The sequence below is a fragment of the Sebastes umbrosus genome, chromosome 11 (genome assembly GCF_015220745.1).
Source record: "Sebastes umbrosus isolate fSebUmb1 chromosome 11, fSebUmb1.pri, whole genome shotgun sequence".
NCBI classification, from domain to species: Eukaryota; Metazoa; Chordata; class Actinopteri; order Perciformes; family Sebastidae; genus Sebastes; species Sebastes umbrosus.
Genome location: NC_051279.1, coordinates 879,903 through 903,433, shown reverse-complemented (window position 1 = coordinate 903,433; position 23,531 = coordinate 879,903). Strand labels below are relative to the sequence as shown.

At 40.5% G+C, this 23,531-nt stretch overlaps 2 protein-coding genes and 1 long non-coding RNA gene across 3 annotated transcripts in view; 2 read left to right on the top strand and 1 right to left on the bottom strand.

The window, feature by feature from the left end:
- Positions 1–3,929, top strand: part of LOC119497637 (exostosin-1b-like) — a 44,411-nt gene extending 40,482 nt beyond the window's left edge. The window contains exon 11 of the mRNA XM_037785884.1: positions 816–3,929. Within this exon, the coding sequence (XP_037641812.1) occupies positions 816–1,001 (186 nt within the window). The 3' untranslated portion in view covers positions 1,002–3,929. The remainder of the gene's footprint in view (positions 1–815) is intronic.
- Positions 3,930–8,409: 4,480 nt separating this feature from the next.
- On the top strand, positions 8,410–19,799 carry LOC119496814 (double-strand-break repair protein rad21 homolog A-like). Its single transcript, XM_037784396.1, has 14 exons — positions 8,410–8,565; positions 11,265–11,455; positions 11,809–11,938; positions 12,216–12,315; positions 12,431–12,537; positions 12,743–12,940; positions 13,055–13,180; positions 13,445–13,570; positions 14,654–14,877; positions 15,996–16,149; positions 16,290–16,435; positions 16,822–17,001; positions 17,249–17,332; positions 18,815–19,799. The coding sequence occupies exons 2-14, from the start codon at positions 11,312–11,314 to the stop codon at positions 19,004–19,006; spliced, it is 1,911 nt and encodes a 636-aa protein (XP_037640324.1). The 5' UTR covers positions 8,410–8,565; positions 11,265–11,311; the 3' UTR covers positions 19,007–19,799.
- Positions 9,499–23,313, bottom strand: LOC119496821. The gene is made up of 3 exons (XR_005208818.1): positions 23,206–23,313; positions 17,548–17,557; positions 9,499–9,512 (listed from the first exon to the last, which is right to left on the bottom strand). It is a non-coding gene; the product is annotated as an uncharacterized LOC119496821 (long non-coding RNA).
- Between the last annotated feature and the right edge of the window lie 218 nt (positions 23,314–23,531).

The following is a 23,531-nucleotide window of genomic DNA, read 5'->3' as shown; positions in this document are numbered from 1 at the left end:
ACAACTATAGCTTGTTTTCTACTACGCCTGAAGGCAGAACCGGCACCGTGTTCAGGGTTATTGATGGAACTGTTTCAAAGAGAGAAACAATACAGGACTTGTTACTCAGTTCTTTCAGTTCTCTCAGAGGTTCCACTCCTTTTGTGTTTTCATGTGTGATCATCATGTGTGAATAATCAGGTTTATTAAAGGTGTTAATGTTTAGAACGGTTGTAGTCTCTCTCTACGCACGATAAAGAACAGAGTAGAGGGAACGTCTCTACTCGTAGAAAGTACATTTTGATTGCCATTCTTTCAACTGTTGAGTTGACGTGTGGAGAGAAACACCTGCAGGATGCAGACTGTCGGTGGCAGTTTAACATGAAGGACGTTCTTTACTTCAGTCCAGCGAGGTGTTTTTTCTGGTAGCTTCTCTTTTAAACACGTCGGCCTCATCCTGCCTCATCCTGCCTCATCCTGCCTCATCCTGCCTCTGAGCTGGAGAAGCCCACATCATCTTTTATTCTTCTTCACATTGATGCTCCGTATTGATCAGACAGAGAACCGCGCTCTTCTTCTTCTTATTGATTATTGTAGAGGCCGATGGCCTTGAGACACATCGCACCACTTAAACCCTGATAGTGTTAGCTGTTATAAATATATATTTATAATATATAAAGATCAGGCGTTTGTGAATTCAGATTGAAATGTGTTTTATTTTTTGCAATATGGCCTTCAGTAATGAAAAAACTCCTCATGAATAATTACAACAGGCTCTGAAAGGTCAGAATAATCTGTGATGCATTTTTCATTTTGTCTGTCTCCCCCCCCCCCAGAGCTCCCGGGCGTCTCGCTGGGCCGACCCGGACCACTTCGCCCAGCGTCAGACCTGCATGAACAAGTTCGCCAGCTGGTTTGGCACCATGCCCCTGGTCCACTCTCAGATGAGGCTGGACCCGGTCCTGTTCAAAGACCAGGTGTCCATACTGCGGAAGAAGTACAGGGACATCGAGAGGCTATAACCCTCCAAAGCCCCCCCGCTCTCTGGACACCACAAAGACAGAGCGAGGGGGGGGCGGACACAGAGAGAAACGCAGATCCTTTCAATGATCACATGGCCAGATCAGTGGAGGAGCAAACAGGGTTCAGGAGGAGAGGAGGAGAAACTGGACCAAATGTGGAGGACACCTCATTCACTGGTCTCCTCTCTGCCCGGGGGGGGGTGTAGCTGAGCACACACTGACTACCAGCAGCTGAAGAACAGCTGAGGACTCTAAAACCGCTCTACTTTGGACCGAAGTGGTGGAAGTCACGGAGTTGGACATCACAGCTCGCTGCTTCTGTGTCCCGTCGGTGGAAAACCTCTCCCGCCTCCGACACGCCGTCTCTTCTGCTCCGTTCACTCTGCACAGCTTCCTGATGACAGAATATTATTGATAATTATGACTATGAAGAGGATAACACTATTTTGGATTGTTTTTTTATACGGTGGATGAATGGCCAGCACTACTCTCTCTCTCTGTATTGTCTTAATGAAAACCAACAGCAGGGTGGGGGGGTGAAGAGAGGAGCGGCAACCCCTCCACCTGCAGAACTGAGTTATGATCTGATATATTCACAGTGCCTCAAGTTTATCTAACGGCGTTGGGATGTGGGAGTCTGAGATAAAGACCGGGTGCAGAATGAGCACCTTGATCTCGCTGCTTTGTGTTTTTGTTTTTCATGATTTGCTTCATAACGGATGGAATAATGGGTCTGTAGTCAATTCTTCAGGTCAGCATTCACATTATATCCCTTGCTGAAGTGTAAGGAGGAATTATTTGTATTCAACTGACAAACAAAATGTGCCATTGTGAACATTTTGAATGGTAAAACTACGAGAGTGTTTCACAACTAGCTGGATTTCACTAAAGTGGGAATAACTAGATAAACACATGAACTGAATAGAAATGCAGACGATTCAATGGACTCTATTGTCGAGCAAGAAGTCTTCTTCACGTCTCATTCATAAAGGTTTATACTGTACATGATGAGCTAGAGTTGGTACTTGAATGCGTGCTGGCCTGAAGAACAACAGCAGATCAATAGAGTGGCCTTGGTTAAGGGAGGCTGAGCTCGCTAATCGAGCCAACCGACGGTCTGTTTGAAACACAAACCGCTGTGAAGACGAGGGACTGGATCATTTTGGGGTTTAGTTAGCAAGAGATATTTATATATATGGTTATTGTCTTTATGCCATACACCCAATTTAATGTTGTCCAGTGACGAGTTTAGCAGGAGCCTCGGCTGACAAGTACCTGACACGGGCTAACGCGGCTTTCATCGAGGAGCATCAAACAGCGCTCGATGCTTTCACACTCCGAGTCGGCTTCACACTAAAGAGACGACTCGTTATGAACAGATATGTCCAGATTGAATTCTCACCAAGCATTTGTGATCCTGTTAAAAGGCAACAGGGAAGACATTTTGAGATGTGCTCTATTAAGTAATTATTCTCTTTTGTGGTATTTCTTCAACATAAATAATTAGACGCCTTTTAATTTGCCGAATGCCAATTAGTGTCTCTGATAATCACAGCCTGAAACAGCCGTTCATCTCGGAGAGATTCAGATCGGTAAAGTGCTGTTGTGCTTGAGGTAAAACCAGGATGTTCAAGTGTGTCCCATAACTCAGTATGTCCCATGATTATTGTCTTGATCAGTTTCTCCATGTTAGTCTTCTCGATCTGTGTCTCATTTACTGCAAATCTGTACTTTGAATGGAAAGTGTCCACATATGGAACATGAAATAGTTTTTGTTGTTTTTTTACAGCTGGATCAGGATGCTAATTGACTTATTGGCTAACTGACTTAAACAATTTCTAAGTGTTTGGTTCCATCCAACAATCACGCTCCGTTTTATTTCTGCCGTGATGTGTCAATCATATCAGGTTACCTGGACATGTTAACACAATTTGATGAGTTTAGGATGTTCACCTGCGTTTATAAATCACGCTGCATCGTCTGTTTAAAGTTTTGATCTGTCCATGAAGTCTCCGTGTGAAGCCAGCACCATTTCTAGAGACATCTAACCACACTGAAGGTTCACAGCTCTGTACCCCTCACCACAACATGTGCCAATAGATTATATATGAGTTTATAAGGAATGCCATGCATTCACATTTTTATTTGGTTCATTAAAACATTTCCTGTCTAGATATAAGAAAGTAAAATGTGAGAGAGAGGGGTGGGGGGGGGGCGCTGCATGGTATTTTTCACTTCGGCTTGACAGCAGATAAACAATCCTACTGTAGTATTACTAAACGCAGCGCTGTCGAGACAACTGAATATGGTCATAAACAGAATCACATTTCAGAAATGAACTTGGTGCAATATTTCAGATGATATTTTCTCTATCTTTTTCTCTTCTCCTTCTGTATGTTGTTGTTTCAGAGGGCAGTGGGGTTATATATTGATGTGCCTTCAGAAGAAATACACTTTTATTAGTTTGTTTTTTTCCCATCTGCGAGAAACAGCTCCCTGTTTTCATTTCACAGTAGGTTTATTGTTTTCTTCATCAATATCCAGTAACACATAACGGCTCCCTAAATGATATAGTTTAACACTGGAATGCTACGGAGACTCACCCCACATCTGATACCCACATTCCTGCCTTTTCTGTTATAGGAACTGTTCTTTAAACACGTACTGCCTTGTATTACTATACCTACCTGGCTGTCACGAGTATAGTAATACATGTTAACACACACATGATTCAATCACACACAGTATTTATCAGACAGGATGGCGTCCCGACTGAATCTCTGCCTGCTTCCTTCCCTCTCTTCCGTAACTGCAGACCTAATTTTATAGAGATTAAAAATGGAAAGATAGAGGAAAAATCACAATTTTGTAAAAGAATTTTATAAAAACAAAACAAAAAAAATCAATAAATAAAATGTTTGATATAAATTGCCTGTCTCTTTGTGTGTGACCATTTCTAAAATGTCTTGGTATGTCTGCTGTCTTTCAAACAGATATTGAATCAACCTCGTCCTCTCTCTTCTTCCTCTCTGACCTGCCGGCTTCCCAAAACACACTTTGCATGTTGGGTTTATGCTCTGCGCCCACTGAGGGAGAGCCAAACCAAATAATACCTTTAGCTTCCTCCTTGTGCGTGTGTGCGTGTGTGAACGTCATCCGATGCCAAGAAACTGCTGTGTTTACATAAATCTGTGTCAGGATGATCGGTTTAGACACGCTGCATAAATAACAGCATCTATCCAGGATGATCCCGCGGTGCATGAGAGCTGCCAACTCAGCTGCAGCAACAGCTACCGGAGAGATTGCTACCCCCAAAACACACACACACACACACACACACACACACGGACCGACACCTAAATGGGCAAAACTCTCAGAGAAAAAGCTGTGCAGTTTGTTAAAGCTTGAACCGTGCCTGCACAGCATAAATTATCTAGTGACACACTAAAAAGGAAAACCATTTGGACAATTACAGCAAGACCACATCCAGTCTGATGGTCTGAGGACCAAATCAGGAAAAACACGGTTCCAGATGTGTAGATGCTTTACTGCACGGAGTGAGAGGAAATAAGTGATTTTCAATAAACCAAGGAGTGAAACTTCTCTGCACTGGAGGGGTCTATCCACTGCCAAAAGTCTGCTTGTGTGATTTAACGGTATGCTAATCAATTCAGCGTCTCTTAATCCTGCTGATGAGTATCTGCGGTGGAGACGGATCCCAGCGTGCTCTCAGTCAGGCAGGCCTCTGCTCTACCGTTGGACTCCAGGCCAAATCTGACAACTGTCCTTCCTTTTCTATCAGCTTCATATCACATTTTATATTGTATCGTGTTTCAAGTCACACTCGGCCACATGAAAGAGAAATAAATAAAAAGAAAGCCATAACTAATCATATATCATATATACCAGTAAATTATATATTTAAAGAGGACCTGTTATGTTCATTTTCAGGTGCATACTTTGTATTTCAGGTTTCTACTAGAACATGTTTTTCTCATAGCGGCTGTGCTGCAGCACCTCTTTTCCCCCTCTGTCTGAAAAGCTCTGTTTGAGCTCCTAACTGGCGGATATGCAAATGTGTTACTTGGTGACATCACCACGTTACGGAAAAAGAGGCGGGACTTTAAGCAAGACGTTTCAGGTAGTTCAGGAGCAGCCTTTCTGTCGAGGAGAGTAACTCCTTTGGGCTTTGTAACTTTGCAGACCTTTTACATGCACATACAACTCTATAACACTAAAGAGAAAGGACAAAGCACAAAAGCATAATAGGTCCTCTTTAATGAGACCTAAGCATCATAACTTAAACAGCATTGTAAGACTGTTTGCAGTGACAGTACAACTGAATGTCATCCAGCAGCTACGTTACGGAGGAGCAGAAGGGGATCCCTGTGGCGATATAATTGAATACATTAAGATTAGGCACATTATGGCACTATTAGCCAGAAACAATTCATTTCACAGGATTAAAGGCATCTAATGCTTCAATCAGCATTTGTCTAGATAAAAATCTGTGGCTACTTTCAGCCCACATCTCCTCAGTCTGAGTGTTTTCCTGCATACATACAAGAATGCAAATCCAAAAGCACAAGATGTTTTATTCCATACAGCTGTGCAGATAATAATATACTTGTGTTTATGTAGAGATAATCAGATGTTCAGGCTTTGTGACTCACACCTTGTACGTCAACGCCGGAGCTCATCTGAAGCAGGAAAGCATCAGAGTAGAAGTGGCTGTTTAGATGTCTCTCTGTCACATGATAACAGCAGCCAGCAATCAGCTATCTGGATAAAAAAACAGTATCTTGTTCAGCAGATGGCAGCCCAAAAAACTGTGTCACCATCCAGACGTGGCTGTGCAGCATCGTGTGTTACCTGTTTCTGTGCATAAAAATAGCTTGATTTATCATAAATCTGCAACACATTGAAAAGCTCCATCCAGTTTTACATTAAAGACCGTTTTAAATGCATTATCGTCTCTCTTACATCTGTTATAACTTTCAACTGCAGAATCGTGTTTAGTAATTTGGCCTCGATCAATAATTCATTAATCTCACAATGAGCCGGTGAGATGATGAGATGTGGACGAGAACGATGATCTGAGTGATTCTGGAGCATATTTACACACATTTAAATTAATTTAGTGAATTACTTCTTCACTTAAAGTAATAAATGTTGACTGCCGGAGTTGTTATCCTGTGATTATGATGCATTATCACGCAGCTCTTAGTGCCTTGTGAGTTCACCTTGTTTTCCATCTGTACTGCAGATATCCAGCTATGCATGAGTGCTCATTGGATGTGACTTAAATTGATTCGATAAATCAATTCACAAACCATGCTGATAATAACAACTACATTTATTAATCTAATGATGTGTGAGCACCATCTCAGCTATCTACCAGCCGTCCTGATACAGTGACATGGAGCCCTGCTTCTGGTGAATCATGAACATGATCGACTGGCAGCAGTTCTACTGCAGCAGATGCTGAAGTAGCCGATGAGACAAATCTGCTTTACTGCATACAGATTTTACAATTTGATTGTAGATGATTCAGTGTCTCTGTCTCTCTGCTCCTCATCTCTGTATCTGTGGAAACTGTTTTTTGTAGTCGGCATAAATGTCCAGTTCCCTGCTGATTATTCTGTTCAAAGGACTGGATTTGTTTGGTCATTTCAGTGTTTCCTCGTCCTCCTTGTGTGAGTAACCTATTAAAATGTTCTCTTGATGAATTCACCCATTAAACATTCATTTGATTGGTTATTATTTGGGCTTTATCACAGCAAACATTCTGACTTATTAAAGCAGGAAATTAGTTACAGGAATACCTGATAACGTTGATGATTGCTCTGCATTTAAGTGTCCCTATAAAAGGAACAATGACCTGCTCAGAACGTCTGCTGTGACAAAGGTGTGTTAGGAGACCACAGTTTGTTTTAGGTCACTGAGCTCTGTTGATGGACCGGATGTGAGCCTCAGTTGTCCTGCATGGGTCATAACAACATGAGATCTGCTGTTTTCAGAAGATTAGAGGCCAGATGGGACAGTTGGTGATGGGAGCAGAGCAGGAAGACAATCATATCCACAAAAATACAAATACCACGAGTACAGCAGCCACGAGCAGCGCAGGAGAAATAATATGTACGTCTGCACTGTATTGAACATCGGCTAACCTCAGAGGGAAGTGAACCTGTAACAAAATAAAAGGATTATTATACAACAACAACAATATTCTACTACTACTACTACTACTAGTAATAATAATAATGATAATAATGATAATAATGATAATAATAATCATAATAATCATAATAATAATAATAATAATAATAATAATGATAGGGTGAATTAGCCTAATGTGGGAAATTTTTTGCATTTCAGACTTCTTGAATATATTCCGATATGAAGCCAATAGATTAAATCTAAACCCAGTACCACTCTGAAATCCCCAGGATGTGTTCTCAGCAAACCAATAAAGAAAATGCAGATATCACACTCATAAAAGAAAAGGTAGACATATTAGTTCTCTTAGTGCCAAATTGTCTCAGACAAATCTTTATCTCCTAATGTGGGACAGACAAACAATATTGATACCTGAACTATACTTAAATTTAATTCATAAAATAAATTTGAGGTATACTTTGTTTTGTAAGGGACTACCTGCAAAATTATAAAAAACACTCATACCATTTTAAAAGAGATGCAGCTGAATCCAGTTATTTAATATAAGTTGCCCTTCACCTTAAATATCTAAAATAATGCATTAGAAGACTAAAATCCTATAAATAACAATTGTTATTCCACAATCCATGCTGTCCTATGCTGTCTGAGGAAGACCTACAGTACACCCACTGGGGCAACTCACCCTACCTGTATTAGATTCATGCATACTCTGTAAAACACAACACACAGTAGTTCCATAATGAGATTTATTGATGTATTAGTCCTACATGTCTCTGGTCAGCAGTGTGCCACAGCGCCTCCTATCTCTCTCTCAGCTCTCTGCAGGCTGTCGGTCAGCTCTCAGCTCAAGGCCTGTAGAAAGAGGTTAAGTCATGGGACTAGGGCTTTGGGCTATAGCGCATGCGCAGTGTAGCTGCGGTCCTGCTTTCCACACCAGATTGTACTGCGTATGCGTGGTACCCCTGAGCTATGACGTATTGATGACACCTCCTTCTATAGGCCTTGTCTCAGGCTCCTCCTCCTTCATGTTGGACTGTCAACATCCGATCCTGTTTTTTTTTTTTTTTTTACTTTTTTACTTCAAAATGACAGTATCCATAGTAACAGCAGAAAACATTAAAAACATTTACATACAAAAGAAGCGTAGCGAAAACATAATCAAAGAGCTGCGTCAAACATAAAAGGACAACATTTAAAAAACATTTAAAAAGACGCACATCCGGTCCAGTTTGAAAGCTGCCTGTCAACATCCGGTCCGTTTGAAAGCGGCTCGCTGAGCGGGAGGAGGAAGAGGCGCCATCTTGGCTGTTTTAGTCAGAACAACAGGAGAGAGAACAATATAACCGGGATTCACTGGCGTTTCACTGTAGAAGAGGTTCAGTCGGTAAGTGTTTCTGCAGCGGGGATACTAGTTGCTGGTTCTGTGTGGTTCTGTGTGGTTCTGTGTGGTTCTGGTTGGTTCTGGTTGGTTCTACTGGACTAAACAGACCCGCTGTGTCTCAGTGAGGATCCGCCGCGGCCTGCACTACAGAGCTAGCCGTTAGCATCCAGCTAGCTGCTAACGGCTGCTAGCTCCTCAGTGCTAGCTGTTAGCCAGCAGCTAGCTGGTTCTGTGTGGTTCTGGTTGGTTTTGCGGTACTGGAACAAGCCCGCACGGTTAGTGGGAGATGAGTGTGGTTATGTGATCACTTAATACGGTGTAGTCACGGTTACAGCGGCAGCGAGAGGCTGCTCCCCGGCAGGGAGAGGCTGCTCCCCGGCAGCGAGAGGCTGCTCCCCGCCAGCGAGAGGCTGCTCCCCGGCAGGGAGAGGCTGCTCCCCGGCAGCGAGAGGCTGCTCCCCGCCAGCGAGAGGCTGCTCCCCGGCAGGGAGAGGCTGCTCCCCGGCAGGGAGAGGCTGCTCCCCGGTAGGGAGAGGCTGCTCCCCGGCAGGGCAGCAGAGTCGCCATCAGGTGGATGAACTACATTAGCCTCCAGCTAACCAGCTAACTGCAACAGATTACACTGAACTCCAGTTACATGGGTTTCCTACACATGGTGACAACATCACATTTAGATGATGAACACACAGTAAAGCAGCGAGCCGAGGAGCCACCAGAACCATCAGAACCACCAGAACCACCAGAACATCCGCACACTGTTTACATGATAGCAGTTAGCAGTTAGCTCCTCGGTGGTTCTGTTGGAGGTAAACAGTGAGTAGATCTGATGCTTTACTGTCTGTTCGTGGTCTTTATGTGATGTTGTCACCATGTGTAGAAGAACTACCATTTAACCTTTAATCTGTTGCATCGCTCCAGTGGTAGCTAGTTAGTTAGCTGCTAGCTGGAGGCTAATGTAGTTCATCCCACCTGATGGCGCCGACTATCTCCTGGAGGTGACCAGCCTCTCATTGGCGCCGACTATCTCCTGGAGGTGACCCGCCTCTCATTGGCGCTCTAACCGTGATTACACCGTATTAAGGGCTCACATCTCTCCTTTAACCAACTCGTGTGTTTGTGCAGTTTACTAGTTGGTGATTGATAGAAGTAGAAGCAGAGTGTGTTACCGGAGACTAGACGGACATGTGCAGCTCCAGGGTTCAGGGTTTCCTCCTGGAGGACTGGAGTCCGCGCCTGTTTTCATTAAAATGTGCCTTTGTGTTTTACTCACAATGAGTAACGTGAACGGTTAGATTTAGCTCAGTAAACTGAGCACAGCAAGAGACAAAAGATGAGCTTCTAGTGAGCTTTATCGATCTGATGGTAACTTTAACTTTATACTTTCTACGTTATCTAATGAGGCGACATAAGATCAGCTAAAGTTAACGTTACAGCCAGCAAAGTTCCTTCGAGAGACTCCATCCTCGTCAAATGATTCGCAGGCTAATAGTTGCTATAAACCCAAAGTTATCTGGCTAATATCAGTTAGTTAAGGTTAGTTAAACCGAGGTGTATTTGTCTCACTGGTTCTCATCTTTACAGTGTTGCCTCCAGTCAGCTGAAGCTAAGAAGGAAAAAGACTCCTGACTTTAGATAGAAATCGCTCAATCTGTACATGTGTTTGATTTGACCAGGTGGTTTGGTCTTATTATTTGGGCTTCTTTCATCAGCAAACATTAAACTTATTTCTGAAAACCAGTTAGATGTGATTTCCTGGTTCTTGTGATCAGTGTTGAACCAGCAGGACTTATTACTGGATTGCTTCTAACTGCCTCCTGGTTGATCAAACTTTATTGCAGACTCAAGGTCCAGATAAGAAAAAAGAAAAAAAACAATACATTAAATATAATATATTACAATACAGGAAGCACTATAAAAAGTCATGATTCAAAGATATTAAAAATATAAATACATACATACATCAATGCCTTGCATATAAAGAACTATACCAGGAACTCCACAGCTGTGATTGGTACCTTGTGGTGCTAAATCTGATGTTGGACAACCGCAAGATGATGTCATTCTCAGTGATTTATCCGGCATATACATTAGTACATGATATTTCTTAATACAGTTTGAAAAGTATTTATGCCTGCAGACACAAACATTTCACTTGCACTGCAACATCTTGGTCTTTTTAGTAATATTCTCATTGCATCATTATATTCAACCTGGATTCTCTGTAAGCTCGCTTTTTTATAGTTTGACAAATGGGCTGTAGACAGCGGTGTACAATATCTATCTACAAATCTTTACTCTATCTGAACACATACTAAACTTCCGTGAGAGAATGTTTGCGTGTGCGTACATCTATAGCGGCATTGCCTATAAATATCATCATCTGTCATGTCTTCAGTAATGAAATGTCCAAGATATTTTACCTTATTACAGACACAAAGATTAATGTCTGGTCTTTTTCACAAACTTTTTTCACACTTTAGCAAAAACATCCAACTGTTCATTGATTCTGTGCAACAGTCCAGCTACAATTACTGCAACTTTAGTATTGCTGAAGTTGGCTGAAAACACTGTTTGTTAAATGCTTCAAATGGATGGAACTGTGCTGCTAGTTTCTTTCTTGCATCTTGGTACTTTTTTTCTTTTTGTCCTGACCTTTAAAACCACTTCTCCTTATACATAAACGAATCAATGATGTTTTCCAGGTGAACCATACCGCAGTGTGAGTGTGTGAGCCAGGGGAACCGGGGCAATGTTCTACGCCCACTTTGTCCTCAGCAAACGTGGGCCGCTGGCCAAGATCTGGCTAGCGGCCCATTGGGACAAGAAGCTGACCAAGGCCCATGTATTTGAATGCAATCTGGAGAGCAGTGTGGAGAGCATCATCTCACCCAAGGTAAGAAGACAAACATGCAGTCTCTGTGTTCTGCTGGTCCTGCTGCAGGCTGAGTTGTTGCATGGCTTTGTGCTGCTTTTATTGTTTCCTCCCAGTAATTAGAAGCAGTAATATTTAAAATGTTTTCTACCAAAGAAGAAAAATAATGAATGGTAATGCATTAGAGCAGAGTTTGTGCTTTCTGCTGTCACAGTTTATAACACAGCCTTCATAAAATGGGTTTATTTCACTGTCTTTGCTCTGATGTTGGTGTACGCTTATGACACAGTTCAGTCTGGTTTTTACAAGAAAAATGTAAATGTAAACATAACTTTTCTTTGTTCGTTTTTTTTCCTGTTCCTTTTTTCATTTAGGTGAAGATGGCATTGCGTACATCGGGCCACCTGCTCCTCGGGGTGGTGAGAATCTACCACAGGAAGGCCAAGTACCTGCTTGCTGACTGTAATGAAGCCTTCATCAAGATCAAAATGGCTTTTAGGCCAGGTAAGGAGAAATGACAAGCCAAATTAGTACTGGAGCAAAGTGCTTTGTTATTTATCTTCTGAAGAAGGAGTTATTGAATTTCTTTCCACTGAAACAGTCACAAGGCTGAAAGCAAAACAAGAAATCTACACGCATGAAAGCTCCAGTGGTTTTTCGATCTCTAACCAGCAGGTTTATATGAGACCGTAAAGATGAACCATTTTATGAACATTTTTATCTGAATCTGTGATCAGTTTTTGTGTGTTATAACAACATTACTACTTGTATCTGTTTTCAGGTGTGGTGGATCTACCCGAGGAAAACAGAGAGGCAGCCTACAATGCCATCACCTTACCTGAGGAGTTCCATGACTTTGACCAGCCACTGCCAGATCTGGAGTAAGTTACATTTACTACTCTTATTTCATCCCCTCATTTTTGTGAGTTTGTGTCACCCAAGCACCAGCTGTTGAACTCATCCTTAATGTCGTTTTTTGTGTGTTTTTTCAAACAGTGACATAGATGTTGCCCAGCAGTTCACCCTGAACCAGAGCAGAGTAGAAGAGATCACCATGAGGGAAGATGTTGGCAACCTCAACCTCCTGCAGGACAATGACTTTGGTAGGACACTATATATACTGATACCACCCACTGCATATGTATGAGTAGATTATTGTAAATTCCAAAATGTGTATCATACTGCTGAATCATTTTTGATGGTATAGATTTTAGATGTAGCATTTTATTATCAGAATAATAGAACAGTTAGGTAGAACTAAAAAGACTTGTTCATATTTTATAATAACAACCTTCTGTACTCTTCTAGCTGACTTTGGTATGGACGACCGAGAGATGATGCGTGATGCCAGCACATTTGAGGAGGATATCATGCAAGGCGCCACAGCCACTAACCTTTTGCTAGAGGCTGAGCCCGGTCCAGCCAATCTCCCAGACAAGTCCAACCACTTGGAGTATGATGACTTTGGGGACGGCTCCATGGGCAACAGTGATGGGGGAATGCTGGGTAAGCTCTTCTATCTATCTTTTTATTTTTTTTTATCTCAGCATGGGCTACCTTGGACTACTGAGATATTTATGATTGAGTAATGAAGAGTTAATCTTATTTGTTATGTCCCAGTTGATAAGCTACTGAGCTCTGAAGATGGAGGAGGTATTTTCGATGACCCTCCAGCCATCACAGAGAGCGTCTTGATGCCCCCAGATCATGGAGACGATGAGGACGACTTTGACAACCTCCAGTCACGTAAGTAATAATGTAAAGTTGGTTTGCCTTTTTGCCAAGCATATGAAATAGGAAGTTATTATTCTTCTTATACATTGTCTCCATTAATTCCTTATAGTTTTACTATGTTTCAATAAAGTACATTTACTTTAGTGCATGTTACCGAGATCCGCTGGAAAAATCTGCTTAGTCATGTGCCATTATAAGTGCAATGCACATTGTGTCATGACTTTACTGTTTATGGGGTATTGCAATTGATTTTTGTTGTACTTTTTGTGTGTGTAGCTGGTCCAGACAGCCCAGACTCCGGCCCAGCAGAGCCACTGCCAGCGATGGCTGACCAGACAGAACAGACCACTCTGGTTCACAATGAGGAGGAGGCCTTTGCCCTGGAGCCCATTGACATCACTGGTAAGACCCCCCCCCTCACCTTTCTGTAGAGATGGTTGTGTTTTAACAAAATCTTTCTATTTTTGTATAAAATTCTGTATTCATTCTTTTTTGTTGCATTTGTGCAGAAAGTCTTTTTTTATTTTTCCATTCTCTAAACGTTTCACCATTTGCAAACCATAGCAAAGCAAATGGTGCTTACACATATTTCACTGTGCATATTGAATACTAAAGACTAAGATTGGCTGATATGACAATATATGTACTGTACACTGTGAGACAATAGAGCTTTGTCAACCAGGAGAGTTTTTGCTACACCTTTTCTACCAAGGTAGCTAGGGAAGTACTGATACCGATACCAGTATCGGGTATCGGGTCCGATACTGTGCTCATGTACTCGTACTCGCAAAACTCCCCCTATACAACGGCACCGATACCACTTTACGGTGGTATGCCTGACCCCGCTGGGCGGGATCCCACCTCAGCCGATGCCGCCAGCCCTCACTTTCATTGTGCCACAGGGTTTTGCTTGCACCCTCTTACTTGCGCGGGCGTTAGACTCTTTGGTCCATGTTTCAAGACGGGTCGTGTGGGTTGCCGACATCGCCGCAGACCCCTGGCGCCATTAACGTGAGCCGATGCGGTTGGGGCGCGCCGAGGACAGTCCGCACCGGTCGACACTTGCACCGGGAGCAGGGGGCCGTCCCCGGCGGGGAGCGCTGTAAAGCTGCGGCCGCGAGCCACCTTCGCCCCGAGCCTTTCCAAGCTGACCTATAGCCGGTCGCAGCGCACCGCCTCATATGCGGGCTCCCCAGCCTGCCGTGTGTCGCTCACACCCTCCAGCTGGCTGTTAACGAGGGTCTTTTGGCACAGAGAAGTACTCGGTATCGGAGAGTACCCAAATGTAAGTACTTGTACTCAGTCTGGAAAAAAAGTGGTATCGGTGCATCCCTAAAGGTAGCTATTCCATAAAAATCTCTGGTTGTATTGAGCAGTTGCAGGCTGCAAAACACTGGCATTATATGACAATATATTCTGAAATGTTACGTTAATGATGGAGAAATGATAGGGAAGCAGTCATGAAGTATTTATTTTTTCCTCCAGTGAAAGAGACCAAGGCGAAGCGTAAGAGGAAGCTGATTGTGGACAGTGTGAAGGAGCTGGACAGTAAGACCATCAGGGCCCAGCTGTCCGACTACTCGGACATTGTCACCACGCTGGACCTCGCCCCTCCCACCAAGAAGCTTATGATGTGGAAGGAGACCGGAGGAGTGGAGAAGCTTTTCTCTCTTCCTGCCCAGCCCCTCTGGAACGCCAGGCTGCTCAAGGTGACAAATGCTTGTTATAAATATGTATGCATTATTAGAGAACATACCATAACTGTCTGAAATCACTGACTAGGAGTATTACCACTTTGGGAACGGTAATGAGCAGGCCACACCGGAGGTCTGATTCTCCAAGTAGGCCAGACTCGGCACTGTTTAATGGAAGAGGAGAGTAGATTTATAATATTGTATCTTTCATTGACATTCTGTTCAGGTTGTGGGATTTAAAATGAGAACATTGAAGGAACAGGAGGTGGAGGAAGTGATTGGTTTTGTCTGTCTCTTTTCCCTATCCTTTCACACCCACACGTTACCCCTCCAGAATACTGAATGGAAAACGTGTTGATGCATAATTTAGCACACCTCTTTTCCTTTTGTCTGGCATCAGTCCTCCCTAACACTCCCTACAAGTGATGTGCAGATTGCAGTTATAACCGAGGGCACTTGGTTAATCTGCGGGTCGGGCAGGCCGGGTCATAAACGTTTCTGTTTAATTAATGAGCGGGTGGGTTGGGGGAGGGAGGTGTTGAAATAATACATCATTAATGAGGAAAAGCAGTAAAACAATGGCTTACAAGATTTCTTAAAAACAATCACGGGCTCTGGGAATGAACCTTGTGTGTGTAATGTGTCACTAGTCCAACGAGGGGTGAGCGGAGTGCACGCCACCGTAGTCCATCCTGGACTTTGAGCTCTCCATCTGCTCCCCGGCGGCGTCCTGCAGCCACTAGTCCACTTGCTGATCAATCCTGGATGGCGTTGTTCTCGGACATAAAAATGAAAAAGGCTAAATCTAGTTGGGTGGCCCACCGGAACACTAATAAAAGTTAATTTATTTAAAACAGCCTACTTCAGTGTTATAGCTCATCACGCTTGCATATATCTCACAGGGACCGGTAGAGGTGGACTGTCAATGTGGGTGCGGGTCTATAAATTGGAGAAATAATTCCTACGAGTGGATGAATTATGCGTAAACGCGGATTCGGATGACATCAGAGCCGATTCGTGCGTCTCTCCTTCCCTACACTTCTATTGTACTTCTGACTTTGCATAAAGTTAGTATTTTTTTTTTCTTTTATAAAACTTCCCTCCAATTTTAACTGTAAAATCTCTGATGTCAGATGTTCACACGCTGCTTGACACCTCTGGTGCCAGACGAGATGAGGAAGAGGAGAAAGGGCGGCGAAGCAGACAGTCTGGATGAGTTCCTCAAAGAGCTGGAGAACCCAGAGGTGCCCAGAGAGGAGGTCATGAGTCAGCACAGAGATGTTATTGGTAAGTTGTGCTGTCAGAGTTGAGAGGAGGTCGTACCCCAGCAGCGCATCCCAGACATGTCATGTCATCAGTTACTGAGTAAGGCTGTGTTCACTTTCACATTTACATTTTATTAACAATCCCTCTTATCCGTCCCTCAGACCAGACTATCATGGAGGAGCCCAGTATACTGGCAGCCTCTGCGATGGAGGGCAGCAGGACGGCCCTGGATGAGACAGCCATGCCTCCTCCGTCCACCCCTCGCGGTGTCAAACGCAAGACCCTCGACAAAGAGGGCACCCTTCCCGTGAGTACTTGTCACCTCCATTTTATTTTTCTCTGTAAAAACACCGGAGTTGAGTTTGCATAGTTTTCCTCAACACTTCATGTGGAGCAAAATGGAGAAAACGTGATGCTTAAAGGCCTCTAATGGTAGTTCAGTGCTTAAGCATATAACTCATGATAAATTGGTTCACATTTGTTAAACTGTTTGCTGTTTTCAACCAGAGTTGATGATTTCATTAATCAGGTCACATTGATTTTGTCCGTTATCGAATTTAAATATTAACCCGGACAGTGATTTTATTTTTATTTTTTCCTGGAGCAGTAAACTTGGGAAGTGCTCAACAATGAAATGAGAGAAACACGAAACATGTGTCCTAACTGTGGTGCCTCTGGTTTTGTCTCTTTCAGATGGCTCCGTTGGAGCAGCAACAGGTGGCTGACCGCTCAGTCTTGTCTCAGAGGTTAGACATGCAACAGGTGGATCTGCCCCCAGAGGAGAGCAGCCTCAACCTCACCCAGCTCGTCCCCGAGTTCGACCTGCTCGGTGAAAAGAGCAAAGACAAGAAGGATGATAGTGATGAAGAGGAGGTGAGGGGGAAATAACTGCTTTCTCTGATACACTGTTGTTGGTAGTCATTTGATAGTGACACATTTTATAAGTTTGTTTAAAAACTGCCTGAAGGGCTTTAAGAGAAAACAAGTAAAACAACAGAACAAGAAGTAATTGCTAAATTTAGCAGTTTCTAGAAAATGTCTTTCTGTAGAGACGTTTTTAATATGATTGTGAGAGTCTGGGTCAGTTGATGCTGATGACTGTGTTGTTTATGGTCCTCAGGAAGAGGACGGTCAGGGTGGAGACCAGGATCAGGAGGAGAAGAGATGGAACAAGAGAACCCAGCAGATGCTGCACGGTCTCCAGGTACAAAAAAGATATTACTTTTCAAATACTTTAAAAAAAAAAAAAACGGTTTTAATGTTGGAGTCTGTGATTTTTATACAATAATACACTTTTTGTTTCTCAAATTCAGCCAATATCTCCTCGCAGTCTGCTGGCTGTTCGTTCTGTCTGTGCGCTGTGTTCATACACGGCCCTGGCTCTGTAAAGGGGAAACAAAGGAGCTCTGACTGAGCCACCAGGGCTGAACTGAATGTTATTTTTTGCATTCAAAGCTTCTATTGAGGTTTTCAAATGAAGCCTCAATAATGTCTGTTAGGAAATGCGTCATGATGACTCCACGAGTTTTTACGCCTCATGTTGGTGGTGCTCAGCATCTCCTCTACCCATCCCTCTCTCTCTCTCTGTGTGTGTGTGTGTGTGTGTGTGTGTGTGTGTGTGTGTGTGTGGGTGTGGGTGTGGGTGTGGGTGTGGGTGTGGGTGGGTGGGTGGACGTACCTCAAAGTCACGTTTGCAGGCCGTCTCCCCTTAAACAGTGGTGTTTTGAGGGCTTACTTTAACCTCGTGAATAACGTCGCCCATGTGTTGCATCGGAGAACGCTCCGACACAAGCAACGGCGGCTCTGACTCTGGCTTGGCTCGTCTCCTTGACACGACTCGGGAAGCAGCCAGACATTTCTCCGTTTACAAATGAAAGCATGGTATAAGAGCATGGAGAGAAAATATGAACAGAGACACAACACCAACCGTGCAGTCACCTCTCATGTCACACAGGAAGCAGATGATTTTTTCTCCGTAGTCTTTTCCTTGGACAGACGACTTCTCGCAGCCATTTTAACTTTGCTCTGAAAGCTGAAGCTGCGCTGTGCTGCCACACTGGAGACTGAATTACCAGCTCTCTGAACGTGGGATTTCCTGATCCTATAAACACTCGCTTCACCGGGAGGAAATCCCGCAGCATGCTCTCCTTCTGCACCAGTGGAGCAGCTGCATCGGCATCACTCACAGAAGCGCTCCAAAGCCTTCTGTCCTCACTAACACAAAAGAAGGGTCGCACCTAACGGACTTTCGAGGCTTCATTTGAAATCCTCAATAGAATCTTTGAATATAAAAAATAACCTTCGTTTCAACCCTGGTGGCTCGGTCCGAGTCAATTTGTTTGTTTCCCCATTTACAGAGCCAGGGCTGTGTATGAACACTGGATTTTTTCCAGAACGGACAGCCAGCGGACTGGGAAGAGTTGTTATGGGATTTGTTTGTAAAATTCTGATTGTGTGCGGATTAAATTTTGGTATTCAGAGAATTAAACATGAATTAATTTTGTTTATCAGCCATGTGCAAAATAGTTTTTGCTGTATTGGTTTAAATCAGAAAAGCACTGTCTTTGGGAACCCAACTTTCTGGCCTAGTATTTTTTAGTAGTATTTTTTTCCTCCCTTTTTTTATTTTATTTATTATATTTGGTTGATCGCCCCGACTGACTCTTTGTTCTTCTTTCCTCCGTAGCGCGTCATGGCCAAGACTGGCGCAGACTCAGTTAGCCTGCTTGAATTGTGCCGGAACAACAACAAGAAGCAGGCAGCTGCCAAGTTTTACAGTTTCCTCGTCCTCAAGAAGCAGCAAGCCATCGAGGTCACCCAGACTGAGCCCTACAGCGATATCGTCGCCACCGCTGGACCAAGATTCCATCTCATCTAGACATCAGAAGAAACAGACAAACACTCTGCTTGCAACAGACATACTTTTTTATTTACTCAACTTTCTTGCCTTTTTATTTTGTGTTTTCCTGTCCCGTTTTTTTTCTGGGGGGGCGGGGGGGGGGGGGTGTTGTAGTGGGGAATGGGTTGGAAACTTCTTTTTTTTCTAAAGGATTTTAACTGTACTACAGGTGGAATCATGCAGTATTCATTCGGTTGAAACGGAGGAAGAATGTTTAACAAGTATATTTATAAAACAACCTTTTTCAGTCACCAATTTGTAAGCTTTTCTTCCTTTTTGTTTTATAAGTTAAATTTCCATTGTCTGCTTATTCCATAAGTTCTTGTACCATTGCCCCCTCGCACCTGAATTATTGCAGATTTTAGATAAAGAGCCCTGTATTTTCACATGGAATCCCGTATTGACTCTGTACATGTTCTGGAAAGGTACTGTTTTATTGCTCAGAAGTGTAACTTCTCCCATCTCCTCCTCGTTGCACTTGTTCTTTCATGATAAACAAAACGATTAACTCTGTCAAAAATGTTGGTGAATCTTAACCTGGCATTAAATATCCTGTTTCAGATGTATAATTCAGGCAGTTTATCAATTAAGTTTTATGTAATATTTTTTTTTGTACCTTTTTATGCTTATTCACCTTTTTTTTTGCATCATGTAACTAGGTAATGTACTTGTTACAGTTAAGTTCAGTATCCCACCTTTTTAGTCTTCGGGTAACCTCTAGTTGTGATACATCTGTAAAGATTTGAAATAAAGTGTTTTAAGTACTTGGTAATTGGATGTTATTCATTTATAGAGCCATTTTATAATAATGGTCTATATCAGGGGTCAGCAACCTGCGTCTCTTCAGCTCCTCTCCAGTGGCTCCCCGTGGATTTATAAACATGGAAATTAATTACTTTTTTGTTTACATTTTCATTTTTATTTATCATTGTTGTAGGTCTATGGTATGATGGAGTATTACGGCCACATTGAGGGAAAAAATAAATCAGATTTAGAGAATAAAGTCATATGATAGTCATATTTTTCAGACTTTTTTATGGACATTTTTTCAGACTTTTGTTTTCCAACATTTTTTAAACTTTTGTTTTTCAAACATTTTTCAGACTTTTATTTCAGACATTTTTCAGACTTTTTTTTTACCTTTTTCAGACTTTTTTTTCAAACTTTTTTTTCAGACATTTTTCAAACTTTTTTCAAACTTTTTTTTCAGAGATTTTTCAGACTTTTTTTTTTTTTTTTAACCTTTTTCAGACATTGTTTAGACTTTTGTTTTCCAATATTTTTCAAACTTTGTTTTCAGACATTTTTCAGACTTTTTTTCAGACTTTTTTTTTAACCTTTTTCAGACATTGTTTAGACTTTTGTTTTCCAACATTTTTCAAACTTTTTTTTTCAAACTTTTTTTTCAGACATTTTTTTCAAACTTTTTTTTCAGACTTTTTTTAGACTTTTGTTTTCCAACATTTTTTTTCAAACTTTTTTTTCAAACTTTTTTTTCAGATATTTTTCGGACTTTTTTTTTCCAACTTTTTTTTCAGACATTTTTTTCCAACTTTTTTTTCAGACATTTTTTAGACTTTTGTTTTCAAACTTTTTTTTCAGACTATTTTTCAGACTTTCTTTTTTTTACCTTTTTCAGACATTGTTTAGACTTTTGTTTTCCAACATTTTTCAAACTTTTTTTTTCAAACTTTTTTTTCAGACATTTTTTTCAAACTTTTTTTTCAGACTTTTTTTAGACTTTTGTTTTCCAACATTTTTTTTCAAACTTTTTTTTCAGACATTTTTTTCAAACTTTTTTTTCAGACATTTTTTAGACTTTTGTTTTCCAACATTTTTTTTCAAACTTTTTTTTCAAATTTTTTTTTCAGACTTTTTTTCCAGTGTTTTTTTTACCTTTTTCAGACATTGTTTAGACTTTTGTTTTCGAACATTTTTCAAACATTTTTTTTTCCAAACTTTTTTTTCAGACATTTTTCAGACCTTTTTTTCAGATATTTTTCAGACTTTTTTTTACGGACATTTTTCCAACTTTTTTTTCAGACATTTTTCAGACTTTTTTTTTCCAACTTTTTTTTCAGACATTTTTTCCAGTCTTTTTTTTTTTTTTTTTACCTTTTTCAGACATTGTTTAGACTTTTGTTTTCGAACATTTTTTTTTCCAAACTTTTTTTTCAGACATTTTTCAGACCTTTTTTTCAGATATTTTTCAGACTTATTTTCAGACATTTGTCAGACTTTTTTTTTTTTACCTTTTTCAGACATTCTTTAGACTTTTGTTTTCCAACATTTTTCAAACTTTTTTTTCTGACATTTTTCCGACATTTTTCCGACTATTTTTCCGACATTTTTCCGAATTTGTTTTCAAACTTTCTTTTCAGACATTTTTCACAAAAAAAATTCCGACATTTTTTTCAAACTTTTTTTTTTTTTATCCTTTTTCAGACATTGTTTAGACTTTTGTTTTCCAACATTTTTCAAACTTTGTTTTCCAACATTTTTCAAACTTTTTTCAGACTTTTTTCAAAAAAAATTTTCAGACACATTTCAGACTTTTTTTTCAAACTTTTTTTCAGACATTTTTTTCAAACTTTTTTTTCAGACATTTTTCAGACTTATTTTTCGGACTTTTTTCAAACTTTTTTTTCAGACATTGTTTAGACTTTTGTTTTCCAACATTTTTCAAACTTTGTTTTCCAACATTTTTCAAATTTTTTTCAGACTTTTTTCAAAAAAATTTTCAGACACATTTCAGACTTTTTTTCAAACTTTTTTTCAGACATTTTTTTCAAACTTTTTTTTCAGACATTTTTCAGACTTATTTTTTGGACTTTTTTCAAACTTTTTTTTCAGACATTGTTTAGACTTTTGTTTTCGAACATTTTTTTTTCCAAACTTTTTTTTCAGACATTTTTCAGACCTTTTTTTCAGATATTTTTCAGACTTTTTTTCAGATATTTTTCAGACTTATTTTCAGACATTTGTCAGACTTTTTTTTTTTTACCTTTTTCAGACATTCTTTAGACTTTTGTTTTCCAACATTTTTCAAACTTCTTTTTCTGACATTTTTCCGACATTTTTCCGACTATTTTTCCGACATTTTTCCGAATTTGTTTTCAAACTTTCTTTTCAGACATTTTTCACAAAAAAAATTCTGACATTTTTCAGACTTTTTTTTTTTTTTATCCTTTTTCAGACATTGTTTAGACTTTTGTTTTCCAACATTTTTCAAACTTTGTTTTCCAACATTTTTCAAACTTTTTTCAGACTTTTTTCAAAAAAAATTTTCAGACACATTTCAGACTTTTTTTCAAACTTTTTTTCAGACATTTTTTTCAAACTTTTTTTTCAGACATTTTTCAGACTTATTTTTCGGACTTTTTTCAAACTTTTTTTTCAGACATTGTTTAGACTTTTGTTTTCGAACATTTTTTTTTCCAAACTTTTTTTTCAGACATTTTTCAGACCTTTTTTTCAGATATTTTTCAGACTTACTTTCAGACATTTGTCAGACTTTTTTTTTTTTTACCTTTTTCAGACATTCTTTAGACTTTTGTTTTCCAACATTTTTCAAACTTTGTTTTCCAACATTTTTCAAACTTTTTTCAGACTTTTTTCAAAAAAAATTTTCAGACACATTTCAGACTTTTTTTTCAAACTTTTTTTTCAGACATTTTGCAGACTTATTTTTCGGACTTTTTTCAAACTTTTTTTTCAGACTTTTTTTTCAGACATTGTTTAGACTTTTGTTTTCCAACATATTTCCCCCAAAAAATGTCCTACTTTTTTTTCAGACATTTTTCAGACTTTTTTTTTTTTACGTTTTTCAGACATTGCTTAGACTTTTGTTTTCCAACATTTTTCCCCAAAAAATTTTCAGACTTTTTTTTTTGAAAAATGTTGGAAAAAAAAGTCTGAAAGATCTAAACAATGTCTGAAAAAGGTAAAAAAAAAAAAAAAAAAAGAAGAAAAAAGTCTAAAAAAAAGTCTGAAAAAAATGAAAAATGACTTCTGAAATTTAGCCTCTGTCTGAGAGATCCTGATTTACAGCCTGTCTCCTCCCACTCTGCTCTGATTGGTCAGCGTTTCTATCAATCAAACGTCCTCAACACATTGAAGGAGCAGCTTTGGCCCACGGAGAAAGAGGAGCTAAAATAGAGCTTATAAAGTTTATAAACCAGAAACTTCACACAGCGCACGTTACCGGAGGAATCTCATCAGAAATCGGTGACAAATGAACAACATCTGCGGTCCAGACTCCAGGTTCTCCTGACGGGTTCTCTCAGGTAAATAATACTAGTTAGCTCAGTGTTTACCTCATGCATCAACTCTGTAAACCGTAAACACACACCCTGCTTTACGTCTGTCTTTACAGATCCATCTGTGAGAAATGACCGACAGAATCATCCCAGAGGAGAGCAGACAGCTGCTACATGCTACCGCTATGAGACGGTGTGTAACCACAGCGACCATCAGGGTGGAAAATAGAAGATGTGAAACCGTA

What these genes read in the sequence shown, in the direction of transcription:
- LOC119496814 (XM_037784396.1), top strand. Translation starts at nt 11,312, where the DNA reads ATGTTCTACGCCCACTTTGTCCTCAGCAAACGTGGGCCGCTGGCCAAG. An exon ending in CAGCCACTGCCAGATCTGGA is followed by an intron (nt 12,316 to 12,430) that starts GTAAGTTACATT and finishes TTTTTCAAACAG; the next exon opens with TGACATAGATGTTGCCCAGC. An exon ending in ATGATAGTGATGAAGAGGAG is followed by an intron (nt 17,002 to 17,248) that starts GTGAGGGGGAAA and finishes TATGGTCCTCAG; the next exon opens with GAAGAGGACGGTCAGGGTGG.